The sequence below is a fragment of the Ciconia boyciana genome, chromosome 10 (genome assembly GCF_034638445.1).
Source record: "Ciconia boyciana chromosome 10, ASM3463844v1, whole genome shotgun sequence".
NCBI classification, from domain to species: domain Eukaryota; kingdom Metazoa; phylum Chordata; class Aves; order Ciconiiformes; family Ciconiidae; genus Ciconia; species Ciconia boyciana.
In genome coordinates, this window is record NC_132943.1 from 32,116,693 (window position 1) to 32,130,019 (window position 13,327).

General features: G+C 45.6%; 1 protein-coding gene across 2 annotated transcripts in view; it reads left to right on the forward strand.

The window, feature by feature from the left end:
* Positions 1-13,327, forward strand: part of SATB2 (SATB homeobox 2) — a 134,571-nt gene that overhangs the window by 96,325 nt on the left and 24,919 nt on the right. For both annotated transcript variants that reach the window (XM_072874513.1, XM_072874514.1), the window contains exons 9-10: positions 904-1,059; positions 12,206-12,403. In XM_072874513.1, the coding sequence (XP_072730614.1) occupies positions 904-1,059; positions 12,206-12,403 (354 nt within the window). The remainder of the gene's footprint in view (positions 1-903; positions 1,060-12,205; positions 12,404-13,327) is intronic.

Genomic DNA, 13,327 nt, shown 5'->3' on the forward strand with positions numbered 1-13,327 from the left:
AGCATCGCACCGCCCTCGCTCCCTCGCCTGCCAGCGCGTTCTGGAGATCGCCACGGCCGAGGGGCTTTAAAATAAAAGTCTTGTAGCAGCCTGCTGAACTGTATTGATAGAAGCCTTGTAGGGGTAGTCCAGCCCGGGGAAAGTTACTGGCAGCGTCCGTTATTGTCCTTCATTTGTCACAGAAGCTGATGGGAAATCATTCAATTAAAAGGAGTGCAGCGGAATACACAAAATCTCAATATGAGTTTAGGAGAATGAGGGCAGCACATCAAAGGCATGCCAAAGCCCAGCTTTATGAAATGATTTTTTTTTTTTCATTTCCACTGATTTCCTAGGTGAAATTAGGTGACTGTCTGGCTAGCATAATGATGATAAGGCTGGGAAACCATACATACTCAAATGACATACATATAGTTTTAATAAAGGATGAGGGAGACTTGAGGGAGTGCATTAAATTGAGTAATAATTTATTATTTAGAGACCTCTACCCATTTACTCATTTTTTCTGGGAGAATTGGCTCTTCCTCCAAGGTGTAGGCCACTTTTAGAGAGGGGGGAGAAGGTAGAGGCTGGTGCCTCTGCCGCAGTAGCTAGCTGGCAAAGCCAACTTCAGCGGCTGCCTGCAGCCGAGTGCCCCGGCTACCTATCCTGTTGTTGAGCTGCTCAATAAACATGCTGGGAGAGGGAGAGGGGGAGAGTTGACAGGGCCTTGCATGTCCTATAGGAATGCACTGCAATTATTTCCAATCACAATTAACCTGATTAGAATAATGGACAGGAAGTGTCCCTCTGTAGCTAATGCAGTTTGGCATCAGCTGACTGAAATCCTTTGATAATTTCTGCACAGATGGCTGGGCTGAAAGCAGCACTTTTTTAATTATTATTTTCATGGTCTCTTGGTAGGCCAAAACCTCGACACCAACAACAGACCTCCCCATTAAGGCGGACGGCGCCAACGTCAACATCACAGCTGCCATTTATGACGAGATCCAACAGGAGATGAAAAGGGCCAAGGTATCTCAAGCTCTGTTTGCCAAAGTGGCTGCCAATAAAAGTCAGGTGAGTGGTAGAGGGGATTTTGTTGTTGCGGGGCTTTTGGGGGTTTTGTTTTTAAAGCAAACTCTGGGTTGGAACTAGACCCATCTCCTCCTCCCACCAATAAAAATACATCTGTTCCTACAATAATAATAATCTTCATCTCTGGGGAACCTGTCGTGTTTTTGGCTTTTGCCTGCTTAAGTGGTTTCCTTTTCCCTTTTAAAATAGGCTGAGGAAAGGATCAGCTCACAGCCAAGCTTTTTCTCCCCTTTTGTACAAACACACATATCTTTTCCCACTTGTGGTATATAACTTACACCTCTGCTAGTGGGACAAGGACCTTTCAAAATGATGGTATCTTTCTCATTTGGCAGGTAAAGAAATGGTTTTCTTAAGTGATTAACTGAGGGAAGGCAATGGGAAACCACATATTAGGCAGGTGTTTCCTTTTTTTTTGCATGTTGTATGTGCTGCATACGGTATTGCCATGTGAATAATTCACATCAGATCCAATCATTTTTACAAAAAGGCATGAGAGGGCACTGCAGTGAGTTCTCCTGGATTAATTTCCACCTTGGGTGTAAAAAATACATGTGGGCAAACCTAGGTCGGGGTGAAATTCTTGAAGAGAATCCATTAATTTAAAAATTTCATCCAACTCTTTAAAAAAATATAATGCACCAGAAGGGATTTTGTGGAAAGGAGGACAGACAGAATTTTTTGTAGGAAGGGCAGCAAATGGATTGGAGACCGTTGGAAGGAATTGTTTACTCAGTGAAAAGGGCTGCTTCTGATCCTGGATGAAATTACTCAGTTGTGTTAGGAGAGGGCATCAATATGCACACAAAAATGCACAAATGTGTCTGTGACAATGAGAGAGGGGGATAGAAGTATCTAAATGCATGCACTCTGCAAAATACATACTTTCTTTTCCTCTGTGCAGGGAAACAACATTGTAGTCATTAAAGTAGACGTAAAATAAGAGGTTGAAAGGCATATAAACAAAGCATCAAAGGCTATCAAAGCACATGGGAGAGCCTTGTCCTTGTTACAGGTATTTGTGCCCTGACACATGGAGGTCTGATTCATTTTTCCTTCTTCATTTAATCATTAATTTTCTTTGCCTTTTGCTTTCTCTTGTCAGGGTACAGGGGTTACAGTCCGCAACCCCTCTACCCCCCAACAAAATCCCAGGCACAGTATGAAATACATAAAAGGAAAATACCATGGAACCCTCTTAAACTGTTAAATGCATAAAAATCTCATGTACCACATGGCAAAATATAATGAGAACTGGAGCTGTTAAACGAATAAAGCTGTTAAAAGCATAATGCCACTTGGCACAACTACTGTGCATTTAACGGTTTTCCACTGTGTAATAAATGACATATGTGGTAAACGTGCAGTAAATATAAAAACTGCACAATTGATTTTGCAAACGTGCCCCTTATTCTTTACTCCATGCAGATATCAAAGTTCCACCCAGAATCCGGACTGGACAGCTTTTAAATAAGGAGTGTTTAGCACAGACTGAATGCCAGCCTCTCTGAGGTTTGGCTTAAAATTGCCTGCAAACTTCCTGTCATTATACCCAGAGGCTTCTTGAAATAGAGAGGGACTGAACCACCCAACAATAATTTGGGTGGCTCACCAGCTTCGGTCTGTGCCAGCTTGAGTGCGCTTCTCTGGCAGCATTGCACACCAGCACCAAAACAAAAATAAGCTCCATCGTCTTTCACGTGGAAAAAGAACAGGGCAGATTTTGAAAGCCAGATGCAAAAGGTTAAGAACAGGATCCACAAATGTTAGCGTTTAAAGCAAAGTTACTGCACATAAAGGTTTTGTTTCTTCAGCAGCAGCGAATAAAGAAGTGTTTCTGAGGCTGATGTTTCTTTTGTTTCACAGCCCTGCCAAAGCAATACTGGCTCCCTGGGATGACCCAGCATTCTCCATGCTGAGATGTCATAGCGCTCTGCTGGAGCATGAAAGTGGTTTATGGGGGCACTGGAAGGCAGAGACAGAGAAGCCGTAGCCAAGAACCATAGCGGTATGGGGCCTCCCGCTCCCCAAAGCTCACCTGCATGCCTGCCCCCCGGCCTGGCTTGGTGTGCCTGTGGTGTGCCTTGGGGTGCCCTGTGGCCGGGAGGAGTGCCAAAAGCAAGGACACAGTTGCTTGTGTAGCGGAGAGCCACTGGCATGATGGGATGGTCGGCGTGTCGCCTTAGGTCTAGCTTGTCTAAAAACTAGTGGTGGGGCTTTCCCAGTCCTTTGTGCGGGCCAGTTGTTCCAGTTGTGAGCATTTCTGGTGAGGATGCTGCTGATTTCAGCAGCTGAGTTACATGGTGGGAAGCGCTCATTGAAAACTGCCCATGTTTGCAGAAGAGAGAGTTTGAAAGAAGGGAAAAAAGAGCTAGTCTGAGGGTTTGCTTGGACTCTCCGCCAAGGTTCGTTCACTTGCTGTTCTCCACAGGCCTGGCTTGCGTTGCGTTGGCTGCCTCTATTATTCCCTCACCCCAGACTACTGAGAGGCTTCCAGTTTGCTAACAAGGCATGTGTTATGTTGGGCACTGCTGTTCTGTCAACAGCAATCCACGGTGCTGTGAGATCTTCACAGTTTTAGCAGCCAGTGAATCTCCGACAGGGCTGTTTTGACATTTTATACATAGGGCTGTATGTCATGTACCCGAGAGAGCATCCAGAGCCAATGGAGGCCTCACTTCATCTTCTGTCTTCGTACAGGAAGAGTGGTACCCACTGAGAACAGTTATTGCAAGCGGCATCATCTACTGGTGGAGTTAATTGACCTCTAATTTAACAAGTAGCCATCTTTATTCTTAAGTCATGGCAGAGTCTTAGTTGAGCAACTAAAGGGAAGGGCAGCTGCTAGAAACAAAGGTTACAAATCACAGAGCTCACAAGTCAACATAAATGCAAGGAGCCGGGCCTCGTGGAGGTACCAAGGTAGTATGGTGAGACTTCTTTAAGGGAATCCCCCTTTATAAAGATCTCAAGCCATTCCTTTTAGACATTGACTTACTCATCACTTATTTACCTTAATATGCATTTTATTCCTTGCAACTTATATCTAGACATTTTTAGTCTTGTTTGTGAAGTGCTGTGCATCCCTTTATTTTTGAAGGCAGCAGGAGCTGAGGGGCTCAGTGCCCTCCAAACACAGCTTCCAAAGCTGTCATCCTATTTTAGTTGCCAGCTGTTAGTGATGTACCCACTGGACAGCATGCTTCCCTGGGGAAGCCGCCTGCGAGTGCCCTTTGTCCTTTAAATGGCCAAACCTGGGACCTGTATTATCACGTTGGGAGTGTTCCTGAGTGTGGCCAGAACACCAGGATTTGGTTTCCAATCTGTGCTTTGGGCTTCCCTGGTTATATTTGATTCACAAGGAGGTGGGTTTCCGGTGTGCCGTTTCAGAGAGGTTCGGGTGGCCTGTGCGTCTCCAGAGCTGGGCAGTGGGACAGGCGGAGACATTCACCTTGGGTTGCTTCAGGTTTGGATTGTCAGTCTTGAAAACTGGCTTCTACATCCAGTTCTGCAACTGCTCTGTAGTACAACTTCAGGAAAACCATTTCCCCTGTGACCATGTGCCAGCGCTTCTGTAATACTGTGCAGCAGCATCACCCCTCTGACCTCTGCTAGTGAGAGTCCTAGCAGAGGCTGTGCTGTGCTCAGCAGACATTTTTTTCTTAGTCTGTGTGAAATGAGTTTAGGAATATAGTTCTGTTCATAATAAACAGTCACTATCAAAATAAATAGTGGGCATAGCTGGCTGGAGTTGACAGTCTGAGGAGGGTAAAGTTTGTATGAACATGGAGACTGAACTTCCCACAGTTCTCCCAGGGCAAGAGACTCTCCTTAATCAGGCTGGGGCAGCATGGGGAAGCGGGGCACATGCTGCTGGGGATCTGCCCTGGGCAGGACAGATGGAAGGATTTGACCTTCACCAGTCCAGTGAAAACAAAAAGTAAACCCTTGAAACTGAACTTCTTCCTCGAGGGACTGGAATTTGTTCCAGTTGCACCACAGTAAAGCAAGAGAGACTCCGTGGAGCAACATTTGAAAAAACATTAAGCTGGCAAAGCTCAGTCTCTGGTTCATATCTTTGCCCTGTTTAAAAATGAACAAGCGAAAAATAAACTTGATGGGGGTTGGGGAGTGGGGGGGTGGAGGCTCAGGGCAGAAAAGCCCTTCAGTTGAGGCCCTTCAGGTTAAGAGAAACCCAGGGCTATGGATGGAAATCACTATGACAGTTCCTCACCTTTCCTCTGACTTTTCCTTTTCATGTTAAGATCCCTGCCTCATTGCCAGGATTGTCTGGGAGCCCGTTCTCTGGCCAAGGTGGGTGTTAGCCTCCCAGTAGGAGCCCACGCTAGATGGGTCTCAGCACCATGGCCACCTGCCCATGCCCTTACCTCCTGCCCATGCTCCGAGAAGAAAATAGAGGTACTGCGAGAGGGATGAGCAGTGTCACTCTGGGGTAGGGTTAGCTCTAGAAACCTCTTATTTTGCCCTTCCCTCTCCTTCCTTCCCAGCTTAGATTCCCTTGTATTCATTTGATATGATGGGATGCCTTCTCTCCCCCTTTTAGTTTATAATAGGTATTTTCTGTGCCCTTAAACTAATTAGCTTCCAGTGGTGATGAACAACAGCTAGAAAAAACAGCTGGTGGTGAAGATGTGTAGCGTATGTAGTGTAAGCATATAGGACACTTCTTACTGCTGTAGCATCTTGGTGCCTTTGTGATGTTGTGAATGTCTACAGCTGGGGTATATCTGTTGTGCTGATATTTTGATGTTCTTGTTACATATGGAGGAAGTACAGAAAGACATTTCTCGCCTTGACTGAACTTAAAATTTCTGTGAAGTACCTTTGGACATTAGCTTCTTTTTTGCAGACTTCTATATGCAGTCACAGTATGAGCCCCACCCAGGACAGCATCTGCAGCAGTGTGTTAGCCTCTCGGCAGCTGAGCAAAGCAGGGACAGATGTGGAGCTGGGGCTTTGCTCAGGAAGTCCTTGGCGGACCTGGGAGCTGATAGCAGGCTGCTTGCCCTAACCACAAGCCCACACTTTCTCTCCAGTGTGGGGAGAAGCTAGTTTGAACTTGGGATGCTGGAAATATCCTCAGTGCACAGCATCCTTCCCTCTGAGGCCAAGACCTGTAAGCAGACTTGATGGTCCCGTGAATCTAAGATACATCAGGGCTCATGTACCTCATTCATTTTTTTGTATTGTTGCGTGTTTTGTAAGGCTAGCAAGGAACTGGCCCTCATGAAAGTGCTTTGCATTTTGCCTTAAATTTTGGGGGGAGGAAAAGTACCGAGCATTTCAGAAAATCCAGGCTATTGAGTGATTAACCTTGAACTGTATCAAAATGCTCCAAGTAAGCTTCTCAGGTTCAGTCCCCCTCCCCCGGCCCTCATCAAGAATTCATTGAAGCCATGACAGAACTCTCCATTACAGTTAGTCTTTTATCCATTTCAGCTTTCTTGATTAGGTTATCTTGAATCATTAGGGGATTTATTTATTTTAATAGACACTTATTGGATTCATGGAAAGAGAGTTTGGCGACTAAGGAACAAGAGCTGAATATTATCTGGCTCATTTCGCACTGCAGAGAGTCCCAAACTGAGCGGAGGGAAGAGAGGCTGAGGAAGTTTGTCCAGAGGACTCCTGTGATCCCATGTAGAAAGGAGCTTTCTCTGTGGAACGCAGCATTTCTTTCCTAATCTTTCAAGAGTTGCGTCGATCATTGCTGCTTTTTTTTCCTTTTGTCACATATGTTGACATTTTCTGCACTGATGATGTGGGTGAGGAAATGGCCTTTTACATTTATTTTTGAGATTTATTCCTGAATCACTCTTACTAAAACCTCTTCATTTGCCTACTCATGCTTTCACTGGAGACCTTAGAAAATGTCAGCACAGAAAACTAGCTGTATTATTATTAATAATTTCAGTGTAACTGCAGGGAAGCACAAGGTCAGTTTAATTGCAGTTTTACCCAGGCTCAAAGTGCCTCGTGGTCCAGCCTGAGCAGACAGGCTGCCTGTGACTAAGTCATCGTGGTCACCCAACTGCCAGCTCCTGTGATGGCTCTCAGTAGAGATGCTGCTCGAAGTGTAAGCGCTGGCTGGTAGCCCCAGCATGACTGAGCCTGAACTCTTCCCGCATGCCTTCTTGTCCTTTTAGTCCTTGGCTGACTGCAAGTCAGCAGATCTGCAGGAAGCAGTTTTGGGGGTCAGGATATTTGTGCATACCTTCATTGAGCACTGGAAAACCTGACCATATTGTAGCCTGGTACCTCTGGCTGCCGGAGCAGCCTCCCCTGCTCCAGGGTAAGTCTAGCAAAAGTGAAAGGGTCAAGCTGCTGAAAAGAGCTCAGGGATAAATGACAGAGAATATGGCTCGCGATTGCTGCACCAGCTAACTGTCCCTCAAGGGGGTTCAAGTGCGCCAAGGCTAATGCTTTGGTGTAGTAAGCACACTGTTTCTTTAACAGCATAAAAGCACAATGGAAATGGCTGGCTTCCTGCAGATTTTTGTTGTTGTTTGCTTAGCTATGTGGAAATGTATTTGATTAGGAGACAGAGAGAGAGGTTAAAAATAGGACATTAATATGATATTATTTGTTTTATCAAATAAAATGCTTAGAAAATGTTTATCTTGTCTCATGAGAACAACAAAAATAGAGGCCAGCACTTCTCTGCAGCTCTCTGTAATGAGCTAAATTGGGCTGCATTCTTGATGCTTCTAGAAGTTTTGGGGTGAAATGAAGGAAGTTCTGAGCAGAATTCCTTGTAACCACAAGCACTGGGTGTGCCTGACTGTAGAGCCAAAAGCATCCTTTAATTGTGCTGGTTTCCCTCCTCTTATTTTTAATGGAAGACATTCCCATTTAAGACCCTTAGAAGCTGACATTAAGGGCCAGATTCTGCCACCCATATTGACACTGGCGCGTATCAAACTCTCCTGGTAACTCTGTGGCAGTCAAGGGGGCTGTTTGTGCAGTGGAACGAGACTTGCGATGTGCAGAGGAGGCAGGAGCAGAAACACAGCGTATCACGGATCTGGGGAAGGATATGTTATTTGTTACATTTTCAGAATACGTTCACAGAAGTTGGATTTACTTGTAATGCAGTGAGCTCAGATGTTGTGGATGACTGGGGGAAAAGGTGGTGAGATAGCGTCTCCTTCTTCACTTTTCCTTCTTCATGCCAATAAATGTAGCTATAGATGAAAATTCACTGTGAATGGCTGTAGCTCCAAGAATTTCTGTATGTTAGCATTTCTTAAAGGAAATAATTCTCCTGGAAAGCTCTGTGTAACATACACAGACCCAAAGAAATAAATAAAAGAAAATAAAAAAAATTGCGACCAAAAAACCCCAAGTTGAGATTTTTAACAGAAAAAGGAGATTTGCGTATTAATAATTCATGAGTTCTCATTGAACATGCACGAAGAAACGGTGCTATTCAATAGAGAATACTGTCATCTGTCACTGTTTTATTTGACATTTACACTTTTTTTTTTTTTTTTGCTTGGTACTGCGAAACTTTCTTGGATGGCGTGCTAAGATTATTTAAATAAATAATTAAAAAAATCCGATGCAGACTTTTCATCTGTGCATGGGGAAGGCGGTTACTTGCAATCATAAAGAATGTGTGAGTAAGCTGCAGCGCTGTGTTTTCTCACATATTAGCCAAAGCTATCGCCTAATAAGCAGCCCCATAGATGGATAGATAGGGTCTTGAATGGATGGGCGAGAGAATGAATGCTTGAATAAATAAAGGGAAGGATAGGAAAAGAGCAATGAAAGGACAGATTTGATGCAGATAAGTGTACACATGCACACAGTGGGTACGCGTGTGTATGTGTGGGGGTGAGCGAATGATGGCTGTTGTGAAGAAAGCTGCCACAAATACATTGCCGTTGCCGATGCAAAAATAAATATTTATAAATGGCATTGGGGGAGATCCAGTCCCGCACAACGTGAGAGAAGACAGGGCATTTAGCACAATGACAATTCAGAGTTAGGCGCACCTTGCAATTTCTTGCTAATATTAGGCTCATGAAAATCTTTCTGCTCTGTAGGTTAGTTATTATTTATAAAAATCACAGAACCAGCTGATACATTCATAAGCTAATTATTGTAGCAGCTGGGTACACATGGTGCAATATGTCTGAGGCTGTGAAGTATCACAGATTTCTTGGGGCCTGCTGTGGTGGGGGTGTGCTGTTGAAGGCTAGATCCCTTAATCTGATCAGCCAAGCAAATACTTTGTGGGGAAACTGGATTAATATCTCTCTAAATACCACGGATGTGCTTCACCTTCATAACCAGGCTCCTTTAAACGTGCCATTAGCTTAGCTCCTTTGGGGAATGGAGAAGTTCTCAGGTGTCCTCGGGATGGCGGGGTCTTTGCCTGGTGCCTCCCTTTGCCAGAAATTAATTTGGTTTGCTCATGTCTGCACACATGGTCACACTGCAGTCTAATCTTTTCCCTAATAGCTCCAAGGTCAGGACCTCGCATGTTGCCAGGCAAATTGAGCGCTATCCTTCTTAAAGACTAATGGCAGCGAGTGCCTAGTCCATAATGAGGCCTGTAGTGTTGCTCTAAGTGATTGTAATGAGTGCTGATTATAGCGGGACAGATAAATCAAAATGCAGCAGTCCCCGTCGGGCTAGCCGGTCCAGCTTTGGGAAGGGGAGGTGGCCGTGCCGAGCCGTGCCGGGGCTCTGCCGGAGCCGGGCACCACGCAGTGCCCCGCTGCCCTCGGGAGAGCCCCAGGAGCCGTCCTCCCCCGGGCCAGCCCTGCGCCAGGCTCCGGCTCCACCAGGTGCAGGGTTTTGTGTGCATTCTCTGTTAAACGATTGGTCTTCATGCCGCAGCATCCCTCGGGAGATGTTAAACATACCTGCTTGAAACATTTGAAAGAGTTCAGTTGGAGACTTATTCAGATCACTGAAAACAGGGAGAAACAGGAGCTTAGTTTTTCCACAGATGGTTTATTTTCCGTTTCAAAAACTATTTCCTTTGTATGGAGGAACCCCTGAGAAAACACTGTGGAGGTGGGAGATTTTCTTCCTGTCTTTTCTCTAAAAGAGAGAAAGTTCGGGGGGATTTCTGAGCGGAGGAAAGGGAAAGAGGAGAACTGAGGGCAAGGGATGTGGCCAAATCACATTAAAATGCAGACATCACCTGGCTGAGAGATTACCCAAATACCAGTCAAAATACCTCAAAAATATAATACAGATTTTTTTTTCCCCCTAAGTAAATGATTAGATATCTTGTTTTCATCCTTGCCCCCCCCCCCCCCGCCGCCCTCCTAGTTTATTGCAAGAAAAGATCAGGTCTGCACAAATGTGGCCTCTCACTTGTAAAAACAAGGCAGTGTTGTGTTACAGATTAGTTTATAAATCCCTGGTGGCTTCACAGTTCAGTGCCTACAGCTGCTGCAGATGGGCCTGGGTTTTTGTCTCTTCGCTGTGCTGCAGCCGGCAGTTGAAGGAGAAAATGGAATGATCAGGTTATTAACATGTAGGCCGTGAGGAAGAGGCTGCACAATGAGAACAGCTGGTGTTGCTGTCTTGGCTGATGCAGCGGAGATAATCAAATCTTGCCTTTTTTGGGGGGGTGAAGGCAGAAGACACAGTGGAGAGTAAGACAAACAACGGCTTATGATATTATATATGGGGTTTAGAGTGCACGGTAGAAGTTGTCAATGGCTTACAAGTTGTTACACAAAAAAGCAATACCGAAAAAACCCCGCATGGGCCAGTAATGAACCTGGCTGTTCAGCTTGCTCTAGTCGCTGTTGGGAAAAATACAGTTTTGGCTACTTCTCGTACCGAACATTTTTAACATTGATCAAGCTATCTTTTAGGTATTGCAAGGTGCCTGTCAAAATGGTGTCAAAATGCTGAGTTGTAGCTCGAAAATGATGGGTTATAAAGCTACTAGGTAAAATATTTTGACAGGAGTCAGTAAGGCGCGTTGACAGCATCCTCAGCATTATCTTCTCGTATTCTGTCATTCGCATTGCGTCTCCTCGCGCGCAGGCACAGGCGGGGAGTCGCTGTCCCCAGCCCCACGCGGGGCTGGCTGCTGGCAGGCAGGACGGGGCTGGCTGTGCTGTCCCCCCGGGCAGGTGCAGCAACAGCCACCGTCCCTGGTTAACCTGCTGGGGATGCCGGGTCACTGCCACACACGCTCAACACACGCGGGGCTGTCCTCACCTTAACGGCTATTGCCATTGTGCTCTCTGGTGGGCTTTGTGTTTTAGAGAGGTTTCCTCTTTCTGAAGCCCTGGTGCTTTCCCCTCCAGGGGTCTGAGCTCTTAGCTCCTGTGGAGGGGTCCTCCAGGATTTCAAGGCATTTCAAACTAACTTGAAGGCATTTCAAACTAACCTTAGGACAATATAGCAGGAATAAAATCTGTTACTATGATCTGTAGTTGGCTTTAGAATTGCCTCCACCTAGTATCTTGATCTCTCTAGTAACTTCTGCAGGACCCTGTTTGCTGCTTTCGTGCTAAATACCAGAGGATTCCCTTTCTGTGAGGTTGCATCTTCTAAGTGGCCATTTGATTATTTAACACTGTCAAATTTTAGTGGGGTTCAGAGCTGGGGGAGTCAATGCAACATAGTGACAGCAGATCAGAGGTCTCTACTTGATAGTACCTACTTGTAAACGTTTTCAGTAGTGGTTGAATTTCTGGTCCTGCAGCTGCAACCCTTAGCATGAGGGTTGTTAGCAAGCCTCAGGGGTTATGTCTCCTTTGCTTTTGCTTGGATGAGGCTCTGAAATAAAGGGGCTCTGAAACATAAGTGGAGGTGCACCTTTATTTCAACTCTGGTTTTTTATAGGAAAAATATTTATTTTTAAGCATTTTAAACATGCCTGGGGGCAAGATGCTGTGCTTCCTGGTTCCTGTTAAGCACTGCTGGTTGTGTCCGTTTCTCCAACTTGCAGGAAATATAATATATCAAGGATTTGTTGAGACCAAAGGGCAGCTGAGGGTAGGGGGTGTTCTGTGTGAGGTGAGACCAGCGAAACTTGCAGCACAGAGCTTTAAGTCTAGCTGACCTTCCACTCACATCTGGTTCCTTGGTGCTCAGTGAATTAACTGTGCTGACCCTACTGTTGCAGGGCTGGCTGTGTGAGCTGCTTCGCTGGAAAGAAAACCCAAGTCCGGAAAACCGCACCCTTTGGGAGAACCTCTGCACCATTCGCCGCTTCCTGAACCTTCCCCAGCATGAGAGGGATGTGATCTATGAGGAAGAGTCCAGACATCACCACAGTGAGCGTATGCAGCATGTTGTCCAGCTCACTCCTGAGCCCGTGCAGGTCAGAGCGCTAACTTCCTTCTCGGGGCGTCTGCAGGGGGGAACAGCTGTCAGAGGTAGAGAGAAGCAACTGGTTCCAGCTTCCTTCTGCTTTGCAGGTTGAAACACACCAGTTCTCATCTGTCTGTAGGGCCACATGCAAGCCACAGCTCTCAGGTTCAGAGCTCACTGTGTGTATGTTGCAGCATATGTGTGAGTGTGTGCAGGTTTGTGTTGGTGGTTGAAGAGAAGGGATGTGACAATCCATGCCACCGATAACAGCAAGGTCAGTAGGAGTGATATTATGGAGCTCCCTTGGTGTCAGTAGTTGTGTTGTGGCTGAAACACAATTCAGCTGTCTAAAGCTGCTGACATTCAGAGGAGTACAAATGCGTTCCTCAGCAACAGCAAGAAGTGTGCAGTTATTTAGGAAGCAGAACAGGAGCGGGGACTTGGCCACTCGCTTGTTCTCACAGACCCTGAGCACCCCTGATACCCCCTCTCAAATGGTGGCCAACAGGCAACTGCAGCCATACATTTGCTTTTGTTCAAAGGAGCCAGATAACACTTCAGGAAAAGTAGGAGGGTAGGAGAGGAAGTTTGTCCATACATGGGTAACACAGGGGTTTTGAAGAGTGTAACACGGAGAAGTGTTTTTTATATATTCACTGAAACTTAAAAGTACTTCTGAAATGACCGTGTTGAGTATTTTGTGGGGAACGGGCCTTCATTTCACAGCCTCCTCAGGATTGTTTTGCTCCTCTCTACAACCTTTGTGACTATAGTATGAATTTTTGGTTTGTGCACCTTTGTTCTGTCCGTGTCTCAGGTCTTAATAGAGTGAGAAATAAATAGATACAAATATGCGTAGGGAAAATGAAGTTAAAATACTACAAGATTTTTCATCTTTGCAGTTCCAGCTTCAGTCAGAAGAGAAAATCAGCCT